Source organism: Scyliorhinus torazame, chromosome 12, assembly GCF_047496885.1.
Source record: "Scyliorhinus torazame isolate Kashiwa2021f chromosome 12, sScyTor2.1, whole genome shotgun sequence".
In the NCBI taxonomy this organism is placed as follows: Eukaryota; Metazoa; Chordata; class Chondrichthyes; order Carcharhiniformes; family Scyliorhinidae; genus Scyliorhinus; species Scyliorhinus torazame.
In genome coordinates, this window is record NC_092718.1 from 38,147,818 (window position 1) to 38,173,590 (window position 25,773).

General features: G+C 47.6%; 1 protein-coding gene across 3 annotated transcripts in view; it reads left to right on the forward strand.

The window, feature by feature from the left end:
* The window catches only part of myo1ea (myosin IEa), a 207,996-nt gene that overhangs the window by 57,243 nt on the left and 124,980 nt on the right, over positions 1-25,773 (forward strand). For 2 of the 3 annotated variants that reach the window (XM_072470699.1, XM_072470700.1), the window contains exons 2-6: positions 3,854-3,997; positions 16,017-16,106; positions 18,387-18,481; positions 22,666-22,753; positions 25,379-25,468. In XM_072470699.1, the coding sequence (XP_072326800.1) occupies positions 3,854-3,997; positions 16,017-16,106; positions 18,387-18,481; positions 22,666-22,753; positions 25,379-25,468 (507 nt within the window). Of the gene's footprint in view, positions 1-3,853; positions 3,998-4,038; positions 4,058-16,016; positions 16,107-18,386; positions 18,482-22,665; positions 22,754-25,378; positions 25,469-25,773 lie in introns of those variants that run through there. The other variant, XM_072470702.1, reaches the window with a different exon arrangement.

Consider the following 25,773-nt stretch of genomic DNA (forward strand, 5'->3'; position numbering starts at 1 on the left):
CTGTACATCTTTGGACAGTGGGAGGAAACCCGGAGAAAACCCACGCAGACACGGAGAGAAAGCGCAAACTCCACACAGACAGTCACCCGACGCCGGAATTGAACCTAGACCCGAGAGAAGTGAGGCAGCAGTGCAAATGTAAAACAAATGATCCTGCTTTAAAAATGTCATCTCAGCATTAAAAATATTTTTCTTGTGCCAAAATAACTCACAATCTTCTGTGGTGCAGTCATATAACATGCACACACCTTCGGATTGCTGAACCCTGCCTTTGTGAAACCTGTACATGTGTTGGAACCAGCTGAAATGAACCAGAAGAAGACCTTCTGCGTTTAATCTCAGGTCTGGCTCAGAACTTTAGTCCTTAGCAAAATTCTTTGGTTCATTTCAAAGAGCCAACACCAGCAGGAAGGCCTCTGTCTGTGCTGTGAGATTCCATGAGGACTATCACTCAGGAATCAAAATAAAGGCAAAATGTAAGGAACTGATTGGTTACTGGTCATTGGCAGGGAGCTCCAACATCTGTTTTAACCATCTGGCTAGCTTTTGAAAGATGAAGCAGCCTATTGATAGTTCAGCCATTCAGAACAATGGCACAGTGACTATCTCTGTACATGAATGTATTAAAAGCTTAAGACATTTGGGAACTAGTCTAGGTCTTTATAATAAGACATAAACAAAAGGCAAACCTACTCACTTCAGTGTCAAACTCAGATGGTATATTCTATCCTTTCCAAATGCAACAAAGATCACCGTCACAGAAGCCATGACTATATAGTTTTAATACTAAGGATGATTCCGAACTCTTTTTTTGAAGAGGATCCAATTCTTTTTTGTCCCAATTAGCTTGGCCAATTCATCTACCCTGCACATCTCTTTGGGGCTGTGGGGGGTAAGACCCACGCAGGCACAGGGAGAATGTGCAAACTCCACACGGACAGTGACCCGGGGCTGGGATCGAACCCAGGGCCGGGATCGAACCCGGGTCCTCAGCGCTGTGAGGCAGCAGTGTTAACCACTGCGCCATAGTGCCGGCCAGGCTGATTACAAACTCTGCTGAAATATACAGTATATGATTTGAAATGAGGTTGATCTTATGTTCCATTGCAGTACCCCAAGGAGTGCTGAAGGTCGTACTTAACCAACAGTGTATTCATTCTGATCTGATAGATGGAAGTTTCTCTCCTTTTGCTATGAGGATTCTAAATGAGACAAGTTACAGCATTATCTCTCCAGTTTCCATTGTTCTAACATAAGCCATCAAAAAAAGTATTTATGCTCGAATAGCTCTTTGTTCAGAGTCTAAATTCTCCATGTTATTGTAGCTGATGAGCCTGTTCCTAACTTCAAAGTGGCAGTGAATTTACAAAGCTGATGTGTGTATGCCTGCAACTATTGCCCAATTTTGTTTGAAGGGGTAATTTAGTCAGGCAGGAGGGTATTGCATGCGGACCCTGCCACCTTACTGTCTCTGTCCCATTTAATCTGGGGTCGGAAGGATCACGGATGGCGTTCCCACAGGAACGTACCACAAGAGAAGCCTAAAATGCAAACCTCTGTTGGGGTTGCTTGCAGGATGCCTGGGGGCTGGGGGTGCCTTGTCCAAAAGCGCTCAGTGCATGATCGAGGGAACCCTGGAGTGGGTGGGGAGGAGAGGGGGGGGGGAGCACTAAAGGCCACCCCTCTGTCTTTGCTGCCGAACCTCCCTTCCCCATGACGCCCCACCCCCCTCACCTCTTCCCCAACTCACTTATGGCCTGGGTCCCTCCTCGGTGGCAGGCCTACCCGCAAAGAGATGATATTGGGCAGAACGGTGGCGCAGTGGGTTAGCACAGCTGCCTCACGGCACCGAGGACCCGATTCGATCCCGGCTCTGGGTCACTGTCCGTGTGGAGTTTGCACATTCTCCCCGTGTTTGCGTTGGTCTCACCCCCACAACCCAAAGATAGGTGGATTGACCACACTAAATTGCCCCTTAATTGGAAAAAATGAATTGGGTACTCTAAATTTATTTTAAAAAAGAGATGATACTATGCTCTTGAAGGTACTCTAACTGATAGGCTGACACCCCCCCCCCACCCCAGCCCGGTTACCAACATTAGATTCTGCCTATTGTTTCAGAATGTGGAACAGTGGCATCTATCAGCCACTTAATAGTAATTTCAGAGTAACTCCATATAGTTGAGGGACATTTGACACTCACATGAACCTTTTTCACTGAAGTATTTACAGAAGAATGCTTTTAAAATGTGTTAATTATCATACAAATACATTGTTAAGTCATAAGTATCACTCATAAGAATGCTACTTCCAACTGAAATCAGCAACATAGAATCCTTCAGTGCAGAAGACCGTTTGGCCTATTGAGTCTGCACCAACCCTCTGAAAGAGCACCCTACCTAGGCACACTCCCCCACCCTATCCCAGTAACCCCACCTCAGCTTTTGGACACTAAGGGGCAATTTAGCATGGCCAATCCACCTAACCTGCACATCTTTGGACTGTGGGTGGAAACCGGAGCACCCGGAGGAAACCCCACACAGACACAGGGAGAAAGTGCAAACTCACACAAGGCCAGAATTTAACCCGGGTTCCTGGCGCTGTGAGGCAGCAGTGATAACCACTGTGACACCGTGCCGTCCACGTAGGACTTGAAGACATACACTTAAACTAGTGAGAAATAGTTTTAAAATGGATATTAGGGAGGATTGTATTTCGTCAGTGATAAATGTCCAGAATAATTTGCCAGAGAGGGAGTAGCAACAAAAACTTTTCTGGTGATCAAAATGAGGTTTTACAGGCAGCATGGTGGCGCAATGGTGAGCATTGCTGCCTCACGGCGCCGAGATCCCAGGTTCGATCCTGGCTCTGGGTCACTGTCCGTGTGGAGTTTGCACATTCTCCCCGTGTTTGCGTGGGTTTCGCCCCCACAACCCAAAGATGTGCAGGCTAGGTGGTTTGGCCACGCTAAATTGCCCCTTAATTGGAAAAAATGAATTGGGTTCCCTAAATTTATAAAACAAAAAATGAGGTTTTACAAGTGGAGACTGTGTGCTGGAGGGAAGAGGTAAAGGGTTAAATTATTGCTTCTCCTTCCTGAATATTCTAGTGTTCTTACCGAATCAAACCATCCCAGTTCTATAAGAAAATAATGCTGGGCCAGCATTTATTGCCCATCCCTAATTACTCTTGAACTGAATGGCTCATTGAGCTATTTTAAGAGTCAGCCATATTGTTGTCGGTCTGGAGTCACATGTAGGCCAGACCAGGTAAAAGCAGCAGATTTCCTTCCGCACAGGTTTATTTTGTTTATTTTTATTTTTATAAATTTAGAGTACCCAATTCATTTTTTCCCAAATAAGGAGCAATTTAGCGTGGCCAATCCACCTACCCTGCACATCTTTTGCGTTGTTGGGGCAAAACCCACGCAAACGGGGGGCGGGGGGGGAACCCAGAGCCGGGATCGAACCTGCGACCTTGGTGCCGTGAGGCAGCAGTGCTAACCACTGTGCCACCCTTGCAAAGGGCATTGGTGAACCCGATGGGTTCACTTTTATGACCATCAACAACGGTTTCATTAGACTTTGAGTTCCAGATTTTTATTAAATTCAAATTTCACCATTGGCCGCGGTGGGATTCAAACCCGTGACCCCGGTGCAGAATCCTGGATTACCAGTCCAGTGACAATAATACCGCCAAGCTACGCTATGCCAACTCCTCTCAGTTCCAGCGGCAGTGGTTATACTTGAGTGCATCATTACCGCTGCTGCAGAGTCAAAAACAAATGAGTTGAGGGAAAGAATGTCAACCTGGTTCGTGAGTGTCCTCTCATCCCTCTCTTTCTTTTCCCCAGGGAAGTAAAGGGCACTACAGGTATCACTGGCAGAGCCACAATGTCAAACAGAGTGGAGTGGATGACATGGTGCTCCTCACGAAGATCACAGAAGATGGCGTTGTCGACAACCTGAAGAAGCGATACATGGATGACTATATTTTTGTATCCTTTCCAAGCCTGACGTAAAATCCAGGCAGAGAACGAGCGTAAGAAGACAAACAGGTTTGGGACGCCTCCATCACTTGCTACTTTGTGCTTTCTAGTGGTTCCCAAGCTGTGGTCCATGAGAAAGTACTGCAGGTGGTTCATGGGGGGGGGAGGGATAATGCAATTATGTATGTATCATAATCAATGTTACATTATTATTTGCAATGTCATTTGCTTCACAAATATCCTTGTGTAATATAATCCGCAATGTATCTGTGAGTGTGCATCATAACCTATTAGAAATAACTGCATTTGAGGGCAGCGGTGGTTAGCACTGCTTCCTACGGCGCTGAGGACCCGGGTTCGAATCCCGGCACCGGGTCACTGTCCATGTGGTGTTTGCACATTCTCCCCGTGTTTGCATCGGTTTCGTCCCCACAACCCAAAGATGTGCAGGGTAGGTGGCCACACTAAATTGCCCCTTAATTGGAACAAATGAATTGGGTACTCTAAATTTATTTTAAAAAAGAAATAGCTGCATTTTTAATACCCATTCATATATAAATTTGACCCCCATCAGCCATAGGTTCTGTCAAAAATAATGTTTAAAACGGCCTGCGCACGTTGTGGTCCACAAAAGCTTTTGATGACGATCCATGGGCCACATAAAGGAAAAGGTTGGGAACGGCTGTTCTATAATCAATTATAAATAACTCTCGGCATCTCCTAAGAGCCATTGCTGCCCATCGTCAAGCCTTGCGTTAGCACTGATCATGCAGCACTCACTCCCTTCCTGTTTTTGACTGGCCTTCAAATCAAGGGGCGAAGTGGAGAAGATTCATTTTCTTTGGCAGCGAAGAAAAAAAAAAACTTCTGTTATAAATGATAATCGCATGACCTGAGATTCCAGCTATTGCATAAATATTTGCCCTTATTTCTGTGCCTAGACCAAATGTTTTCCTCCCCCAAAAGCAAAGCTTTTGATGCGGAACGGGAGGGGGCTGCTGCTTGCAGTTCACAGGATGTCCTTGATGTGATTGCCTGCGTATGGCTGGCGTTTACATCACAATAAACTGGCACTTGGGCATTGAGCAAAAGCCTTAATGAGAACACAATTTTCAAAGCACCTCTGTTGACTAATTAGGCTGTTTTTTCTGTTGACCAGCTCATGTATTTAATGCTTTTTAAAAAAACAAAATGCTGTCTTTATTATATTCATTCAAACCTACATTCGAAATATATCCAGGTGTCTCCTCGGAGAACCAATTCGATGTATGTTGCTCTTTTTTTTCTTCTCCCCCATTCACTTTAACACAGCTCCAATCCTGATGAAAGGAAATGATTTCCAATTTACGTATTGTGATGGGGAGAAAGCTGCGATTATCTGGCTCATGTGGCCAGCTGCTGACTACGGCTTTTGTTAATCTGCAAGGTTAGCCAGCTAGTAGCTGCATTCTGCAGAACAATTCCAATCTTTATTCTGTATTGAGCTCTATTTTCTCAGCTGCGGTACAGCTTCAAATCCACTGGATTAGGAGGAGATTATCTACCAGGATTCCCTTCTCCATAGAAGCATAGAATCCCCTCCAGTGCGGAAGGAGACCATTCAGCCCATTGAGTCTGTACTGACCCTCCGAAAGAGCACCCTACCGAGGCCCACACCCCGCCCTAGCTCCATAACCCCACCTAACCTTTTGGACACTAAGGGGCAATTTAGCATGTTTTAATAAAAATATATGGCCAAACTATCTAGCCTGCACATTTTTGGACTGTGGGAGGAAACCGAGGCAGACATGGGGAGAACGTACAAACCCAACACAAACAGTCGCCCGAGGCTGGATTCGAACCCGGGTCCCTGGTGCTGTGATGCAGCAGTGCAAACCACTGTGCCACCGTGTCACTTCCTACTATCCAGAAACCGGTCCTAAGGAGGGAGGATCAAACTTGGCTATGATGCCCTTTCTGGACAAATAGTTTGGTCACCCTCACTGTCAAGGTTGAACACAATTGCATGAGATACCAGAAGGTGCTCAGTGTTTTGGGGAACACTACGTAAATACAGACAGGAGAAGGCAGGGAAAGAAAATTACTAAGAGGGGAAAAAGTATGATCAGTATAGCTCCTCATCTGTACTCCATCGTTAACTGTTGAACATTCAGTTCCTAATCAACACGATGAGTGTGGATGAAGATGACAGTTTGGACTCTTTCAATTCATCAATTAAGTATTCCAACTTTCCCTTCATCATGATATCCAACTGACTCTCAAAAGATCTCGGGCAGGATTCTCCCGTCTGCCAGCCCCGTGTTCCTTGGCATCGCGCCCTCGTCGGAGCGGGATTCTCTGTTCCCGCCACCTGCCAATGGGATTTCCCATTGCGGCCAGCCGACGCTGCCAGGAATCCCGCGGGCGTGGGTGTGCTGCCGGCACAACAGAGAATCCTGTCGGCGGAGAATCCCGCCCCCACCCATGTTTTCTTGCTGTAACTGGAATTAACTTGACATCACACTTAATTGGATCTAAAGCGCTTTGGAACTCCCTAAGCATGCGAAAGGTGAAAGCCTTGTATTTGTAAATATGGGACGATGATGGCGTTTTCTGTGAACAGTAATGGTGGTGCTCACTGCCATTTTGAACTTGTTTTTCTGCCCTCATTTTTATTCTCCACACCACATACCAATCACTGGTTTAAAAGTGCGGCCTGGTGATCTACCCCAAGCCTGTAATGATTGCGCTCCTGAACTGGTTGCTCGGAGGTCGTCGGAGGCGTAAGCACTTGGTTCTGTTGATCCTGCAGTTTTCACACTTCCTGATGGGAATTGCCTGCTCACAGTGGCTGCAGGAAGATGTGTGCAATGCGCAGAGGTGCATGCAAATTTATATTGATAGCTTGGCAGCATGTGGGAAGGGGGGAGAGGGACATCAATGTGAGGCACTTAGAGGGCGCTTTTCATTTTGCTATCATTTTATGCTTTTAACACTAATTCAAACGAAATGACACACATGGTAATGTCAACACAGGCCGTTCAAAGGAGTAGGCCAAGGATTGGCCATTGACTAGGGTTGGGGTGCGAGGTATTGAAGTATTGAAGCGAGGTACAACTTTCCTAATCTGTGTGCCAATTAAATTCCGGGCGCGAATTGACGGGACAGAAACAGAGTCCCATTTTGGACGTGTTTCGTAGAATTTACAGTGCAGAAGGAGGCCATTTGGCCCATCAAGTCTGCACCGGCTCTTGGAAAGAGCACCCTACCCAAGCCCACACACCCCTATCCCCATAACCCAATAACCCCACTCAACCAACACTAAGGGCAATTTAGCATGGCCAATCCACCTAACCTGCACATCTTTGGACTGTGGGAGGAAACCGGAGCACCCGGAGGAAACCCACGCACACATGGGGAGGACGTGCAGACTCCGCACAGACAGTGACCCAGCCGGGAATCGAACCTGGGACCCTGGAGCTGTGAAGCAATTGTGCTAACCACTGTGCTACTGTGCTGCGTTTAGAGGGGTGTTTCTCGGCACTTGCAGCACCGGGGCCGGCACTGCTATTTAATGACACTTTGCCGGTTATTTGGCCTGGGTGAGGAACGCCCCACCAAGACCGCACTTACAATCATTTCCTGCACTCATGGGCTCAGCTCGCCAGTGCAGAAAAAGTATTCGTGGATCGGGGCGGCATTTAAAAATGCTGCCCCGATCTTGAGTTGACACACAGACCAGGAAAGTTGTACCTCCCTTCACTACTTCAATACCTCGCCATTTTAAAATACCGCCCTGATCTTTCGAAGCCTCCGGAACCCCCCCCCCTCCCCCTCCACTCCACACAACCTACCTCTTCCGCTCCTTGAGCCCCCCCCCCCCCCCCCTCATCACACCTCTTTTAAAAAAAAATTTTTTTTAGAGTACCCAATTCATTTTTTCCAATTAAGGGGCAATTTAGTGTGGCCAATCCACCGAACCTGCACATCTTTGGGTTGTGGGGGCGGAACCAAGGTGCCAGGCTGGCAGTGTCAAGATATCAGCAGGAGTGCAAGGCTACCATCCAGCCTAGAGCCTGACTGCCCAGGGGTCTCCAATGGCCAGGGAGACCCCCCCCCCCCAAGTGCCTTTACTCCTGGTCCATGATTTTGTGGACCAGTGCTAAACAGTGCCATGGCGAGGTTGCCCAGGTGAGGCCGTTAGTTCCCGGACCCCAGGAGAATACGGGGCGAACACATATTTTAATATGTATTTCTTGATCTTGCCCAGATCGTGATGCCTCGCGAGGTTCTGTTAAATCTTGCAAGGCGTTATCGAGTCACCTAATTGGGCGCCACGAGGAAATTAAATCACATCCTAAGTTTCTGCCTCTATATTTTTACTCTTTATCATTTTCAGCAGTACCTGTGTAAGTTTGAGGTATTTAGGTGGTTAGGTCACTGGCTGACACAGCAGTTCTTCTTTCAGTCAAATGTTCGGATGCTCAGGAGCAGCACACAGGCGCAAGTAGTTAGCACAGTTGCCTCACGGCGCCGAGGTCCCAGGTTCGATCCCGGCTCTGGGTCATTGCCCATGTGGAGTTTGCACATTCTCCCCGTGTTTGCTTGGGTTTCGCCCCCACAACCCAAAAGATGTGCAGGATGGGTGGATTGGCCATACCTAATTGCCCCTGAATTGGAAAAAATGAAGTGGATGTTCTAAATTTATATTAAAAAAATGTTCTGATGATCATTAAAGGGGAGAGTGTGCTGCCTGTGAAAGGCACAGGACCATTCAAACTTGTGGGGAGATGGCGATTTGAAAACAATTTGCTTCTTGTGAAACTTCAAATGCTTCCATTCAGCAACATTTAAGACGTGTCCAGATTAGCTGAAAGATTTTAATCCTTCCAACGACCCAGCGATTTAAGAAGTGACCCTCATTTTGCTGAGTTAAATTAAAGCAAGTTTATTCCCTGTGCGTGCTAAATAACCTCATATTGGCTCGTATTTGATCAGCTTATTTATTTTGTGTAAGCTTTCAAAGACTTGCACATTGAATGGGCTGGCAGGCTGTGAGAATAAAGGCAGGGGCATGTGAAATGATGTTGCCAGGCTGCGTCTCTGCTGCCAGGGATTACAGCATTGGGACCGTTGAAAGTGAACATTGTTTGTGGAGTGCCTGAGGTTTCATTGCACAAGCCAAACACAGTCACTTCCGAAAGAATCCTGGCGTGATCTTTACTGTTTGTATCTAAACACATTTGAGGTAAACATTCCGGGAATTTCATTGACCCCCGTCACATGATTTTGTTTTTGGCGTCACATCACTTCCTGTTCTTTGTAAGACGTTTTGGCATTAATGCTTGTGTTCGCCGCCTCTGCCCCTTTCCTGAAGGTGCTGCCTAGTTGGATGGTAGGGTCAGCTGGGAGCAGTCTCGCCTCTGGGTCACACTCTGGGACGTGAGCTGGCAAAGTGAGACTGACACTCCAATGCGGCAACGGGGCAGTGCTAACTTCCAGGTCAAATGTCACATTGAGGTTACATCTTTTGTTTGGGTGGATGTAAAAGATCCCATGGCGCCCTTTTGAAGAAAATCGTGGGGTGGGGGTGAAGGGGGGTGTTCTCCCTGTCAAGATCTACATTCCTCCTCAGTCAAGATCATAACAAATTGTCATTACTGTTTGTCAGAGTTCTCTGTGTACAAATTGGCTGCCGTGTTCCCTATATTGCGATAGTGACAACTCTTCAAAGGTACTTCACTGGCTGTAAAGTGTGTTGAGACAGTTGTGCTGTATAAATGCGAGTCTTTCTGGATACAGCTTCACAGGAGGCAGCAGCATTTCTTTCATGTGTCCAGTCAGTGTGCCTTGCCAGGCTATTCACCCATGGCGGTCCTCGCTTCTGAGTGCAGAGTCTTTTCTTGCCCAATGTCTTAGTGAGCAGGAACCAGGATCTCCACTCTTCCCCCCCCCCCCCCCCCTCCCCCAAATCCCGCATCCAGGAAGTCACGCCCAGCCCATGATGAACAGGGATTAAATCTGGGAACATCTTTGGACCTTCATACCCATCTGCAGTGCATTTATGCACCAAGACATACAAGTGACTCCCATAATTATTTTTAGATCATTTTCTTTTGCTGGGACAAATTGGTGTCCATTCTACCATATTGTATAGGTGTAGCATTAGACACCCACAACTCTCTCCCAGTGAACCAAACTGGGTCACCCCGGTGCATTGTCCCTGGTGTCCAGTACAGGATGGCAAGGGATCAACACCGTACAACCCTGTTAACTTTTCTAAAATTGATTAATGGGATGTGGCTGCCATTCATTGGGCCAGCATTTAAGAGTGTGACAGATTTCCTTCCCACAGAGGCACTGGTGAACCAGTTGGGTTTTACAACAATCAACGATGGTCATCATTAGGCAACGCAGTGGCGCAGTGGGTTAGCCCTGCTGCCTCATGGAGCTGAGGTCCCAGGTTCGATCACGGCTCTGGGTCACTGTCTGTGTGGAGTTTGCACATTCTCCCCGTGTTTGCATGGGTTTCGCCCCCCACAACCCAAAGATGTGCAAGATAGGTGGATTGGCCACACTAAATTGCCCCTTAATTGGAAAAAATGAATTGGGTACTCTAAATTTATAAAGAGGGAGAAAAAAAAGGAGAAAAGAAAAAACAATGTTCATCATTTAGACTTTTAATTCCACTTTTTTATTGAATTCAAATTTCAGCATCTGCCATGGTGGGATTCGAACCCAGGTCCCCAGATCCGGCCCTGGGTTTCTGGATTACTAACTGATTATCTGGTCATTGTCACATTGCTTCGTGCTGTGCAAAACCTGGGCGCCGGTTCACACAATGCAACATTGACTACACCTCAGAAAGCACTCCTTTCAGCTGCCCAGCTCCGAGGTGCCCTGAAGTGGTGAACGGCGCTTTATGAATGCAAGGCCTCCGTTTTAGGGTGGCATGTGGCGCAGTGGTTAGCACTGGGACTGCGGCGCTGAGGACCCGGGTTCGAATCCCGGCCTGGGTCACTGGCCGTGTGGCGTTTGCACATTCTCCCCATGTCTGTGTGGGTTTCACCCCCACAACCCCAGAAGATGTGTGCACGGTGGCACAGTGGTTAACACTGCTGCCTCACAGCGCCAGGGGCCTGGATTCAATACTGGCCTCGGGCTACTCTGTGTGTGAAGTTTGCACGCTCTCCCCATGTCTGCACGGGTTCCCTCCGGGTGCGCCGGTTTCCTCCCACAGTCCAAAGATGTGCAGGTCAGTTGGATTGACCATGCTAAATTGTCCCTTAGTGTCCGAAAGATTAGGTGGGGTTAAAGAAAAACTTGGCGATGCAGATAAACAGTAGAAGCAACAAAAAGGGGCAGCATGGTGGCGCAGTGGGTAGCACTGCAACCTCAAGGCGCCGAGGTCCCAGTTTCGATCCCGGCTCTGGGTCACTGTCCGTGTGGAGTTTGCACATTCTCCCCGTGTTTGCGTGGGTTTCGCCCCCACAACCCAAAGATGTGCAGGTTAGGTGAATTGGCCATGCTAAACTGCCCCTTAATTGGAAAAAAATAATTGGGTACTCTAAATTTTAGAAAATAAAGGTAATGAATGCAAGTTTGTTTATCATAAGGGATGGCACGGTGGTGCAGTGGTTAGCACTGCTGCCTCACGGCACCGAGGACCCGGGTTCGATCCCAGCCCCAGGTCACTGGCTGTGTGCAGTTTGCACATTCTCCCCGTGTCTGCGTGCATCTCACCCCCATGACCCCAGAAGATGTGCAGGGTAGGTAGATTGGCCACGCTAAATTGCCCCTTAATTGGGGGAAATAAAATGAATTGGGGAGTTTAAATTTAACAAAAAAAAAGTTCGATTTTCGTCTGGAGAACATGATGAAAAGGAAATCAGCAATGGTCGTTTTACGAGGCGAGGTTGTAGGGTGTGAGTGCAGGTTGGTGATAGCCCCATAACATTGCAGACTAACACTCGTGAATCATTCCAAAAGCAGAAATCCGCAAAAGGAACCTGATGTTCCCAGTCTCCTCCTGGATTAAAATGTAACTGGGGTGCCCTGTACTAGTGTCCGGCCAGAATTGTACCACCAAACCACCAACGCAAACTCCCCCGTACTAGTGTTATTCTCTCATATAGGTTCAGAGAACAAGACTATCATTATTTACATAGACATTGGACTCCGAAAAAAAAGCATGAAAGCAATTTGTACTGAATTATTCTGCAGAGAGGTTTTGAGACTATTTTTAAAAGGGGAAAAAGGCTGTTTCTTCCAAATTGCAATGTTGTAATTTCAGAGGTAGCGTTCCTGGCTGGCAGATCGGTTACATTGGAATGGAGTATGTCTCGAATAGTATTCGTTCACTCGTTTAGAAACAAGTACTTCTTACTGAATATGCTTATTAATATCATCGTGATGTTTATTTTGCCCTGACTCTCTTTTCTTTAGGGACTAGGTAAATTGATGATGACTTTGAAGCATCTTTTGGAAATGGCACTGAAATTGTGGGTGGAATTTCATGCAGGCGACAAGAGTCAAGTGCTGCCTTTTGTCGGGAAGGCCTTCCTGAATTAAGTGCCGTTGGACACTTAGCGAAGCAGCATAGAGTTTTCCCCAGGAGACTAGGGGAAAAAAAATCATTGGGTACTCTAAATTTTAGGGAAAAAAAGTAATGAATGCAAGTTTGTTTATCGTCAGGGATGGCATGGTGGTGCACTGGTTAGCACTGCAGCCTCACGGCGCCGAGGGGAAGTTCAACTCGCCAATTGGCAACAACCAATTTATTTATGGGATGTGGGCATTGTTGACAAGATCCTCATGGATTGTCCATCCCTAATTGTCCTTGAGGAAGTGAACAACCATTTAAAAAAATATATATATTTAGAGTGGCCAATTCATTTTTTCCAATTAAGGGATAATTTATCGTGGCCAATCCACCTACTCTGCACATCTTTGGGTTGTGGGGGTGAAACCCATGCAAACATTGGGAGAATGTGCAATCTCCACACGGACAATGACCCAGAGCCAGGATCGGACCTGGGACCTCGACACCGTGAGATAGTAGTGCTAACCACTGCGCCACCACGCTGCCCATGAATCACCTTCTTGAACCACTGCAGTCCATGTGGTATGGTTCTCCCACTTCTGTTAGGAAGGGAGCTCCAGGATTTTGACCCAGTGACAGTGAAGCTACGACGATATATTTCCAAGTCAGGATGGTGAGTGGCTTGGAGGGAGAATGTCCAGGTTTTCCCATGTGGCTTCTGCACTTGTCCTTCTAGATGGTAGTGGTCGTGGGTTTAGAATTTGCTGTCTAAGGAGCCTCAGTAAGTTCCTGCAGTGGTGGGAAAAGGATCACAGGATGGGGTTCGAGAGGTGGGCGGGGATCAACAGCATAGACAGGGTGGTGTTTGTCTCTCCCCCATTCCTGATGCGGTGTCCCTTGACCAGGCTCTGTGCCTTTGATCAAGGGACCCCTCATTAATGCTAACATTAAAGGTTAGATTGGAGAGGTAAATGAACGGAAAGGAGTTGAAGGGATACGGAAATCGGGATATTTAAACATGATTAATGCGGAGGAGAAATATCAACATCGGATTATTGGGCAGATTGGCTTGTTTCTGTATTGTAACCTCTCGAAGAGATGGCAGCTCTTTGGAAATTCATTGTTAACACCCATTGTGGGTTATAGACAAAGATACTGATCCGCTTCAGTTAAAGCTTTTATTTTTATGCCTGGAGGAAATGTTACCGTTCTCATTGAATAGAGTTCAGCTGGTATTCAGATAACATTCTGAATATAAATAGTTTATGCTAACCCTAAAATTAGGTTGCAGCCATTAATTCTTTCCTGATATGCTTTCTTGTGTACATACTGTGCATTGAGTTTGATTGTTAATATTCGGAAAGTGTTCTAAATCGACAGGTGTAAGGCAATGTGGTGGTGATGGGTGTGACTCTCTGTGACTATTTTTTAACATTATTGTTGTTTGAACGGTGCAACTGAGCGATCAGTAGACTGCTGAAGCTCCTTGCCTATCATCTACTGCCAACAGGTGGAATCTAGTACCGCTGGGGTCTCCCGCTGAAGTCAATGGACTTTTCAATGGTCGCCGCGTTTTCCAGGTCCACCCCCTCTCCATGACAGGGCCTTAAAATCCAGCCCCACACACCTACATCATATTGAACTGTTGTCAAATAACCTCCAGAGAGTCATAGAATAGAATCCCTACAATGCAGAAGTGGCCATTCGGCCCATTGGGTTTCCACCAACCCTCTGAAAGAGCACCTGGCCGAGACCCACTCCCCAACCCTATCCCGTAAACCCCACCTAATTGCACAACTTTGGACACTAAGGACGAGATCCAACTGCCAAGCTGCGCCTGAAAAGCAGCTCACCGCTGCACATCATGGCCAATAAAAGATGGGAGACCCCACTCCCAGGATCTACCTGGCTCGCAACGCCTCGCGAGATCCAACGCGATCTCGCAAGAGGTTGCGATGTAAATTCCGCCCATTGTGGGCACGATCACTTTTTGACAAAGCTGCATATTAGAGCGAGACGGCTAGCCTCAGTTTAATGTGCAGATTCCCGAGGTATCTGAGGCTTTGAGATTCATCCCCTTCACCTCGGAGACCTCGTGTGAATGCCACTGATCCCCACAAACAGGGCCCAGACGGAACGGTACTCCCACACATGCCATTCCGTCTGGTCTCCGAGTGGGAATCGGAGGCCCCCCCAGCTGCATGCCCTTTGGGAAGAGTGGTGCCCTGGCACTGCTGGCACCACCTGGACATGCTGACAGTGCCACCTGGTTGCCAACCTGGCACTGCCAAGGTGCCCGGGTGGCATTGGCATGGGCACTGCCAGGTTGGCACTGCCAAGCTGGCTTTATTTGCACGCGTGCGATCGGGCTGGGGTTGCCCTGCGTAGGTGTTGGGGGAGAGGTGCAGGGAGAGGGGCGGGGGGACCCTCCCATAGTGCGTTTGGACTGGGAGGGGGGTCACTTTGGGGGCCTCAGAGCTCCCCGGTATACAAAACAGGGCTATATGCAGCCTCGGCCGAGCATTCCCCGCTGAGGGCCTTTATGGTACAAGTAGTATAACCATGTGTTTCTCAGTACTGCGAGCACCGGGAAACACGCAGCTAAACCCGATCGCTATGGGACTTTGTTCCCATTTAGTTGAATCGAGCCCTCAGGGGCAATTTATCATGTATAATCCACCCAACCGGCACATCTTTGGAGTGTGGGAGGAAATCGGAGCACCCAGAGGAAACCCATGCAGACACGGGGAGAACGTGCAGACTCCGCACAGACAGTCACCCAAGGGCGGAATTGAACCCTGGTCCATGGCGCTGTGAGCAGCAGTGCTAACCACTGTGCTACCTTGCCGTCACACTTAACCGGTATACAAAATAACAGTTTTGAAGAACAGTTATATTTGACTCGAAACATTAACTCTCTCCCTACAGATACTCCCAGATTTGATGGATTTCTGCCGCACTTTCTGTTTTTATTAAAAAAATAACCAGAGTCTGCCTTCATCGAAGGGAAGAAAATACTTTAAGGGACAAAGTGAACTTTAGTTTGGAACGTTACTCTGTTGGAACGTCGTTTCTGTAATGCAAATATTGTCCTTCTTGCCCATCTGCACCCCACCCCCTCCACTTCATCCTTCAGAGTCTCAGTGTATCAACAACCACAGCCCACAGTGAGTGTGGGGACAGAACCCTGGGAGCGTCATATAATGGAGCGTGATTTAAATCCTTCGGAGAGGAATTGGATCAGTATTTGGTGGGGAAAGGCATTCAGATCATTGAAAAGCACAAAATGACCCAGCAGATTTACTGCCCTTGTCGAATTCAGCACCCTAAATGCACAAATGGTCGTTTTATCTCCTCAGTAGAAAGTGTTGAACTAAGCCACCTGTTCAGGTTTTCCAAGGGGTCGCCTCTCATTGCGAGGTTTGAAAAAGATTTTTGTTCACCCCGCGCCACTAATTCCATCGTGATCTTAATGTCTTGTTCGGAACCTTAACCTGGACTGTGCAGACATATATCGGGCCTGTGCTTATCTCTGTGAACCCATTCAAACAAATGCCATACTTTGGAGAAAAGGAAATCGAAATGTATCAAGGAGCAGTGAGTATAATTCACTTGGGGAAAATATTGCAATTTTGTGGGGGTGGGGGAGAGAGATTAACAATAACAAAGGCAAATCTCACCCAGCTGCTCAGTTGATAGATGTGCCACCTGCTGTGGTCGTGACCACACACTGGCTAACAGAATCCCGGGATCAGTGCTTCTCCGAAATGCATCACAATTGACTGCAGTTCTCCCGAGGGAGGAGAAAGAATGGAGAGGGCCTGGTGGTGGTGGTGGTGGGGGGGGGGGGGGGGCGGGGGGATCAGTCCCAGCTTCAGCTCCTGAGCACTCTCCAATGACTTGTCAAAATGGATGCATGTCGACATGGGTTGAGGAGATTTCTGCTTTTCATTGTGAAGATCCTTCCCTGTACTTCATACACAGTTATGTTAATAAATAATGGAAATGGTCCATCCAATCATACGCCCCACTTGGTTGTATGGTTACTGATTTGCCTCACACGTGAATAAGCGTCACTTGAGTGAGAGGGCCATCAACAGTAATTAAAGCATTATTCCATCTCAAGGTTGAGAGAGGGGCGGCACGGCGCCGAGGTCCCAGGTTCCGTCCCGGCTCTGGGTCGCTGTCCGTGTGGAGTTTGCACATTCTCCCTGTGTCTGCGTGGGTTTCACCCCCACAACCCAAAGATGTGCAGGGTAGGTGGATTGGCCGCACTAAATTGCCCCTTAATTGGAATAAAAATTGGGTACTCTAAATTTAATAAAATAAATAAATAAGGAGAGAAAATAGTAGAATTAATTTCAAAAACAGTTTAAATACTGTCCAGGAGGGCGATAAATGTTGTTTCACCCAAAATATTGCTCCCCAGCCTGCAATACATGTTGGAATGAGCTTGATGCAATGAAAAGAAACATCTCAAGGTAAACACAAAAAGGAAAATCCTACAGGGAGATGGGGAAAGAGCGGGGGTGTGACTAATTGGACACCCTTTCAAATGGTTGCCACATGAATGATGGCCCAAATGGCCTCGTTCTGTGCTGTATCGTGCTGTGCTGTGCTTCAGGGGCATTGTAAATAGTACAATTGCTTCGCAGCTCCAGGGTCCCAGGTTCGATTCCGGCTTGGGTCACTGTCTGTGCGGAGTCTGCACATCCTCCCCGTGTGTGCATGGGTTTCCTCCGGGTGCTCCGGTTTCCTTCCACAGTCCAAAGATGTGCAGGTTAGGTGGATTGGCCATGATAAATTGCCCTTAGTGTCCAAAATTGCCCTTAGTGTTGGGTGGGGTTACTGGGTTATGGGGATAGGGTGTAGGTGTTGACCTTGGATAGGGTGCTCTTTCCAAGAGCCGGTGCAGACTCGATGGGCCGAATGGCCTCCTTTTGCACTGTAAATTCTATGATAATCTATGTATCAAAATACAACTACATTTCAACACTTTGTTTTTTGTGACACTACAGAAGAGGAGTGTTGTGTTCGAGTATATTTGTGGCATAACAAATCTGATGCTTGTTTCAGAGGCAGACAAAAAATTGGACATTGAACTCTTGAATAACACTGGGATATTAACATGTCAATGTTTAACAGATTTGTACAAAGTATCCTTGTGTAAGATTTACCTCTTTTTTTTTGATCTTTACAGGAATTGAAAATCACAACTAAAGGCTGTGACAGTAATATTTTATGGTTATGGGCGGCATGGTAGCACAGTGGTTAGCACTGCTGCTTCACAGCTCCAAGGTCCCAGTTCGATTCCCGGCTTGGGTGACTGTCTGTGCGGAGTCTGCACATTCTCCCCATGTCTCCGTGGGTTTCCTCCGGTTTCCTCACACAGTCCAAAGATGTGCAGATTGGGTGAAGTGCCCTTAGTGTCCAAAAAGGTTAGATGGGGTTACGGGGATAAGGTGGAAGTGTGGGCTTAAGTAGGGTGCTTTATCCAAGGGCCGGTGCAGACTCGACAGGCCGAATGGCCTCCTTCTGCACTGTAAATTCTATGATTCTATGTTATAAAGCAGAGATTGACTTACCCTGCACCCTGAATGCTAATGGAGCTCCTTAAATGGGCAATTAATGCCAAATTAAGGGCCCGACCTTGCCATCAATGGTATTCACCCAGCAGCGGGGTGATGGGTGGGGGTGGGAGTTGCCACGCCATTAAATTCTATTGTTCCTGAATTTTCAACAACTCCTGGTATTTAACCCACTCTCTCCAGATTCATTTGTTGGTCATCTGTTGTCATGGGGATAGTTTATTATTTGGATTTGTGACACAGTTATTTCCATTCATCCATTAACATTACCCATTTCTCCATAATCCAGGCCCCCTATGAAAATCCACCTCACATCTATGCTCTGGCTGATAACATGTATCGGAACATGATTATTGACGGGGAAAATCAATGTGTCATCATCAGGTAATGAAACTTGTGTATTTTATTGAAGTCGAATAATCTCAATGGGGGAAATTACTCCCATTTCCTCTTTTATTTAGGTTTCCAACTGACCATGTCACACAGGAGGTTTTTAAAGTTTTTTTGCGGCCTTTCTCTGTAAATGACTCATTGTTATTGCCATAACCCAGCACTTAGCAGCTGCAGAAGAGCTTGATTTCCTCACAGTTAGCTTTATTGCAGTAACATAATTGCTGTATTTGGTAAACTGTGGCGAATGAGTTTGCCGTCTTTGCATTATGTAGGAAATCAATAGTAATGTACAATGCTTGCACCTTAGTGCCTTTCTGGTTACTTTGTTACCATCCTTAATGCACGAGAGCTATTTCAGACCTTTTGTGTTCCCTGTTTTATGGACTTTGATTCATTATTCAAAGCATTAATTGCTGTGGGTATCCTGGCGAGTTCAATAGTTTCCATTGCGGACCACCTCTCCCATCTCTTCATTCCGGTCGAATCAAAGTTGCTTTTGCACCAGTGCTGTTCTGCAGATCTGTGCTGCCTGTGTTTGCATCTGACTCCTTTGTCACAGTGGCAACATGGCAGCCCCAGCTTGCCTGCACCCACATTCGCACGACGCTGCAGGATTCAGCCTGTGACGGACAGGCAAGCGTTTTTGCCCCTGTTTTACAAAATGTTAATCATCCGTAATGAGAGACGTGCTCGCGCTGGATCCCATCCAGCTGTGCAGAGTGGCACTGTGTGACACCAGAGGAATTGTGTGCGTATTAACTACAATGACAATGCGTGCCTTGTTCTGAGGTCCCAGGGAAGCTCAGCCAGTTGTAAGGTTACTTGAAATTGGAGCCACCGACATTTTTAACATGTCCCCAGTGGGACTTTCTCTTAAATACGCACACACGGACTTTCTTGCATGTCCGTATATAATCAGTTTTGGTGTTGCGTATCTGTTTTCTGTGTTCTCTTGGAAGTACGCCAGGCAACAAGAATGTAACCGAAAAACCTGTGAAATTTCACACTGTTGACTAAAAATGGATGGAAAGTTGTGTGAGGAACAATGACTGAAGAACTGTTCATTAATGATGTTTTTGGTGGTAGATCTGAGCTAATTTTTTGGTTTAATCCTTTTGCAAATCAGACCTTTTTCCTTCTCTTTCGCTCTTCTGTAAAATGAAAGGTCGCGTTAGTATTGATTCAATGCTTTTGAGGTTTAATGGCATCACATCAGCTTCTTTCTTCAACAACAGTAACGTGCAATTATCCGATTGAAAGATCGTGGACCTGAAATTCTGGACTGGATTGTCAAAGAGAGTTTTGGAGCACGACATCCAGATGAATTCTGGTCCCAGCGTCAGGCCCGAGGCACGCCTCTTCACCAGTGCAATGTTTAATTGGGCAGGAGACCGGCTCAGTGCCTGAGTGGCACTGAGCAACTCCGGGAAGAAATGAGCTGCCTGCCTGGCACCGTCAGCAAAGGCAGGCAGCAGCCATGTTGGGGGCTGTTGCTGCCTTGCCGATTAGAGGCAGTCCATCAGAAGAGGAGGGTGGAAAACAGCCTTGGTGGACAAGGTTAGGAACTGCGCTTGTGCTGCCGATAGTTAGCCCCACACATTTGAACAATCATCAACTCCAACAAAACTTTCTTGCACGATGCACAAGACTATTTGGGCTCAGCTGATAAAACATTGAAAATTACAGTGCCAAGTGTCAGGCCCCTCACCAACCTTCTTAACGAGATCAAGGGGGCTTTGATTAGCAGTGACTGCATTTCCTATTCCCTCACTCCCAGCCGCCCTTTTAAAAATTCGAAGTTGCCCTGGAGGCATTGCGTTCCCGAGGCGGCTTCTGGGATCTCAATTTTCCAAGCCCATCCACGGCAAGGTTCAGCCTCATGGTCCTTCGATAACCCAGCTCATTAACTCTTTCCCTCTCCACAGAATCTGCCTGACAAGCTGCATTTTCTATCTTTATTTCTGATTTCCAGCCTCCGCAGTATTGGGCTTTCGTGTTGAAGCAATTATATGGTTCTTTCAACATAGAAACATGTCCCGAGGCACTTCAGAAATGCTTGCTCAGGCAATAATGGGCTCCAAAGCAGAAAAGGGGATATTAGAAAGGGAGGGAAGGCAGAAGCAGATGAGAGGGAACCATTTACAGTGTCACCTAGCCTGAGGGCCAGGAAGAGAAGCTGGTTTATCGACAGCAATGTAAACACCCATCAAGTTAGGAAAGCATAAAAAAGGCAATTGGTTTGCACAAGTGACAGTCTATTGGATATCATATTGGTATCGGTTTTTTCCTCTTTATAAATTTAGAGCACCCAATTCTTTTTTTTTTCAATTAAGGGACAATTTAGCGTGGCCAATCCACCAACCCTGCACATCTTTGGGTTGCAGACACGGGAGAATGTGCAAATTCCACACGAATAAGGGCCGAGATTGAACCCGGGTCCACGTGGGCCGCGAGACTGCAGTGATAACCACTGCGCCACCATGCCGCCCCACTATTTTCAGCCTAATTGTTCCTTCCAACCTTCATGGTAATAGCATTCCATATTTTCCATTTGCACTCATCGCCCCCACCCGTCTGTCCTTTGTTTGGTTTGAAGATTAAATTCATGAAGCTTAAATTCATTGATTTTCTGTCACGCAAGTTTTTCTGCTTTCTAAAGTCCTGCTTGTTCTACTCCAAAGCCAGCAAGTTTACTAGCCATCTTACATAGACCTTCTCACTTCGTTCTGCAGATGCCATAGGCCAGTGGTGGGAAAGCTGTGGCCCGGGGGCTACATGCGGCCTATCTGCGTTCTGATTGCAGCCCACGAGATATTTTGTTGACCGTTGATCACGCGCAGTGTTGCCACATTCCGCTGATTTCTGTCTGCGTAGTTTTTCTCCTACCAGGATGACTGAAGTGATACATAAGTAAAGCAAACAGCAAGTGAAGTGAGGTGCTTGCTGATTGCTCACAACATTTAATGTGAGAACCGTGCACTCCCTCCGTGTCCAAAGTTTAAACATTTCTTTTGTTTTTTACCATTTTACATCGATAGTTCTGTTAATATATAAATGATTAAGCATTTTCCACAACTCATTATTAAATATTCAGCGTGTATTACATGTATTCAATCTTATTCATGGGGTCATGGTTAGTGAACAGGCTTGATTTCGATCTTGCGGCCCACTGAGATGAAGGAGGCCACCCATGAGGCTCACTTACCAGCCTGGGTTGTCCATCACTGCTACAGAGTCTGTGATCATATTTCTATTCATGTAGATGCCATAACAGACTGGATCAAATGGAAACCATTTGTCAGAGTTCTGATTGTTGCGCTAGGAAAGCCTTTTGAGTGTATTGACAGGAAGCCATGTTCTGAAGTTCAGGATGTGTTTAGTGGCATTCAATCATCTCATTGAGGAACTCTTATTAGGCATGAGTCTGGAGCAGTTTTCAGGGGGAAAGTTTTATTTTTATGAGAAACTTCAAGTACAAAATGAAAAAGAAATCACACCAGCACTTTGAAACCCATCACACCCTTACCAGATGAATTGTCTGTGCAAAACATACAACTTCCAAACTAGCCCAAAATGGGAATAGAAAGCATCTAATCACGGCTCTGCTGTTTGTCAAGTTTAGCAACTGAGAAGCAAAGAACTTGGACTGATGTAGGTCTTTATCATGTCAACATACAGTACATTTAAAAAAAAAAGTATATCCTTTATTGTTTTGGCATACACAGGGTGGGATTTACCAATCACCCCACCGTGTGTTCGGCTGGGGATGTGGCGTGCCAGCGGGATCAACCGGTCCCGCCGTTGGCAATGGGATTTCCCATATTAATGCCACCTAATGATTTGGCTGGCGGGCTTACTGTAGAGTGAGCTATCAACGACCATTTGACCTCACCTTCAAAGTGAATGTACAGCTTCCGCGAGGTTTCGCAGCTATTTCCTTTTGATGCTGTTTCAGATGGCATACAAGCTCCTTAATTTCCTTTCTCTTTGGAGCCCCTTGCACTATCTCCACCTTACAACCAAATCCTTGGTTCATGATAGCGTCGTCAAGCATAATCAACAATCACGTTTTATTGCAGAAACAATGATGGAGTCTGTTGCCCAACGCAGGCCATGTTACAATGGGCAGTGTATAAGTGCAGAGATTGACTTTTTCTCCTTTTTTCCTCTTCCAGCGGTGAAAGTGGGGCTGGAAAGACGGTGGCTGCAAAATACATCATGGGTTATGTTTCCAGAGTCTCCGGTGGTGGGCCCAAAGTACAGGTAAAAAGTTGTACCATTTTAGATCATAAGCTACATTGTCAGTTTTTCTTTTAATGTTTGGTGCAGGTGTAGAACATACAAGTTTGCCCAATATGCGAATATGCTGTAGTTGGATTGCACCCCAAAATTAACCTGCTTTATGCTGATTTCCTCTGACCCCAACATCATAGGGCAGAATTCTCCCAAGACCCCAAGCGGCGGGTCCGCTGGTGAGCACGGTGGGAGAATATAGCAGGAGGGCCAGAAATTGGTTCCCCCCACCCCCACCGATTCTCTGTGATGCCGGCGGGAAATCAGTGAGGCGTGAGACGGTTCGGGAATAACGTGGCGCGCAGATGCGGAACTCATCTGAACAATGCCAGGGGCTGTGTCCAGGATGGAGGCCGCCTGCAATTCTGTGGGTCAGGAGCGCATCTGCAGGTGGAGCTTCCAGATCAGGGGCGAAACTCTCTGGTATCGGCGCGATGACCGGCGCCCAAAACGGCGCAAATCAGTCGGGCATCGCGCCGCCCCAAAGGTGCGGAATCCTCCGCATCTTGGGGGGGCCGAGCTTCAACCTTAAGGGGTTAGGCCCGCGCCGGACTAATTTCCGCCCCGCCAGCTGGCGGAAAAGGCCTTTGGTGCCCCGCCAGCTGGCGCGGAAATGACATCTCCGGGCGGCGCATGCACAGGAGCGTTAGCTGCCGCTCACGGCATCCCCACGCATGCGCTGTGGAGGGCGTCTCTTCCGCCTCTGCCATGGTGGAGACCGTGGCGAAGGTGGAAGGAAAAGAGTGCCCCCACGGCACAGGCCCGCCTGCGGATCGGTGGGCCCCGATCGCGGGCCAGGCCACCGTGGGGGCACCCGCCGGGGCCAGATCGCCCCGTGCCCCCCCATAGGACCCCGGAGCCCGCCCGCGCCGCCTTGTCCCGCCGGTAAGGTAGGTGGTTTAATCTACGCCGGCGGGACAGGCATTCTAGCAGCGGGACTACGGTCCATCCGGAGAATCGCGGGGAGGGGCCCGCCAAATGGCGCAGCGCGATTCCCGCCCCCTGCCGAATATCCGGTGCCGGAGAATTCGGCAAACGGCGGGGGCGGGATTCACGCCAGCCCCCGGCGATTCTCCGACCCGGCAGGGGGTTGGAGAATCTCGCCCCAGGTGTGCTGTGCGGGGTCCATCGTCCAGACTCAGAATCCATCTCCATTTTCAGGTGGTCCGCCTGCTTCAATGGTGGGTCGGTGATGTTTGGTGCGGGTGTAGAACACCCAAATTTGCCCAGTATGCAAAATTGCTGTGGTTGCAATGCACCCAAAAACTGATCTGGTTTATGTTGATTTCCTCCTGTCCCGTCACTGTGGGGCAGGATTCTCCCAAGCCCCCGCTTGGTTCGATGATGGGCACAGTGGGAGACTATAGTGGGAGGGCCTTTTCAATATGGCACACAGACACAATGACGTGCCATTCAAGCATCCCCGCCACTGAATACAGCGCAAAACACCTGGGTGCACAATTAATGAGGTCTGGGCGAGAAGATTTGGTGTGTTTTCCTGCCGACCACCACAGCAGGAAACACTCGACATTCCTGCCCGCCACGTGACCCAGGGTGCGATCTAACCAAATTGCAACAGAGTCCCATGTTGAACGCATTTAGTCAGGTGTTTCCCGGCACTCACAGCGGCCAGAAAGACCATGCTATCTAACGGGACTTTGTTGCAATCCGGGGCCTCAGCTGGAAATGTCCCTCCGAGGCGGTACTTTGTCACGCTTCCTGCACTGAGGAACTCCTCTCGCCAGAACTCCCCAGTGCAGGAGGAGATCAAGATACCATTTTTACATGGCGCCCCAATCTCACAATCCCCCTGACATGACCCCTGGACCCACCCAAAGCCTCAACTCATCTATAAGGGGGCACTTGGGGGGAGGCTCCCCACATCCCACCTCACACAGGCAGGGCACCCACAATCTCTGGCACGGGCACAATGTGAGCCTGGCACCCTGGCAGTGCCACCTGGGTATGTTGGCAATGTCAGGCTGGCACCCAGGTGGCACTGTCAGGGTGCCAGTGCCAAGGTGCTCATGTGGTGCCAGGGTGCCACCAAGGGACCAACCACCCAGAGACCAACCACAGACACCTCCTATCCACTGGGAGATTTCCCCCCTATCCCCTGGGAGATTCTGTTAGATGTCGCAATGCGTGGCGAGCTGGGTAGATCCCGGAAGAGACCTCTCCCGGCATCTACAGGCCGGTAGGTCGCGCCCTTAGCCTCAAGTTAGGAGAATTTAGCCCATAGTTTTGGTGGGACGTCAGATAATGGTAAGTTATTAGGTTTGTGGTGTTTTAATCCATCAAGGTAATTGAGAAATATCAATGCAACAATCAGTGATTCCAAAATGTTCAAGTACAAGAGTTCTTGAGTACTCAGGAATAAGACTACTCGCTGCCCATGGCCCAGTGGTGTAGCGCCTTCACCTCCTGTGGTATTATAAGGATGGTCAAGGTAAAACCTATTTCAAGGCTAGAACGACAATCTTCAAACAGGATTTTAATGTCAGTTGAGAGAAATATTTTGTTATCGACCAATGCAGCAGACCTTCACATCTGCACATTGTGCAGTAATTTAGCATTCCTTTTTCTTTCTTGCAGCATATAAAAGACATCATTCTTCAATCAAATCCGCTCCTTGAAGCATTCGGGAATGCTAAGACAGTGAGAAACAACAACTCCAGCAGATTTGTGAGTTCTCGAAGCTGTGTCCTGTTTTGACTGTAAATATCCTGTGGGTTTGGCTGGGGAACACTTACGGAAAGTCTTCATCTTGAGTAATGTTTGATAGTTATTTTTGGTTTGATGTTTTTCCCTCCAATGCTAAATTTCCTTTGTAGTTTGCAGCAAGTGAGCATGGATTTTGTTATACTTCATCTTCGAACATTACTCACTGTGAATTCTTGGCCAAAACAGCTTTCAGTGTATATCATTGCATTGCAGCTTGACTCTGTGACCTTTACCCTATGATCAGCAGCCTAACCAAGTGACCTTTA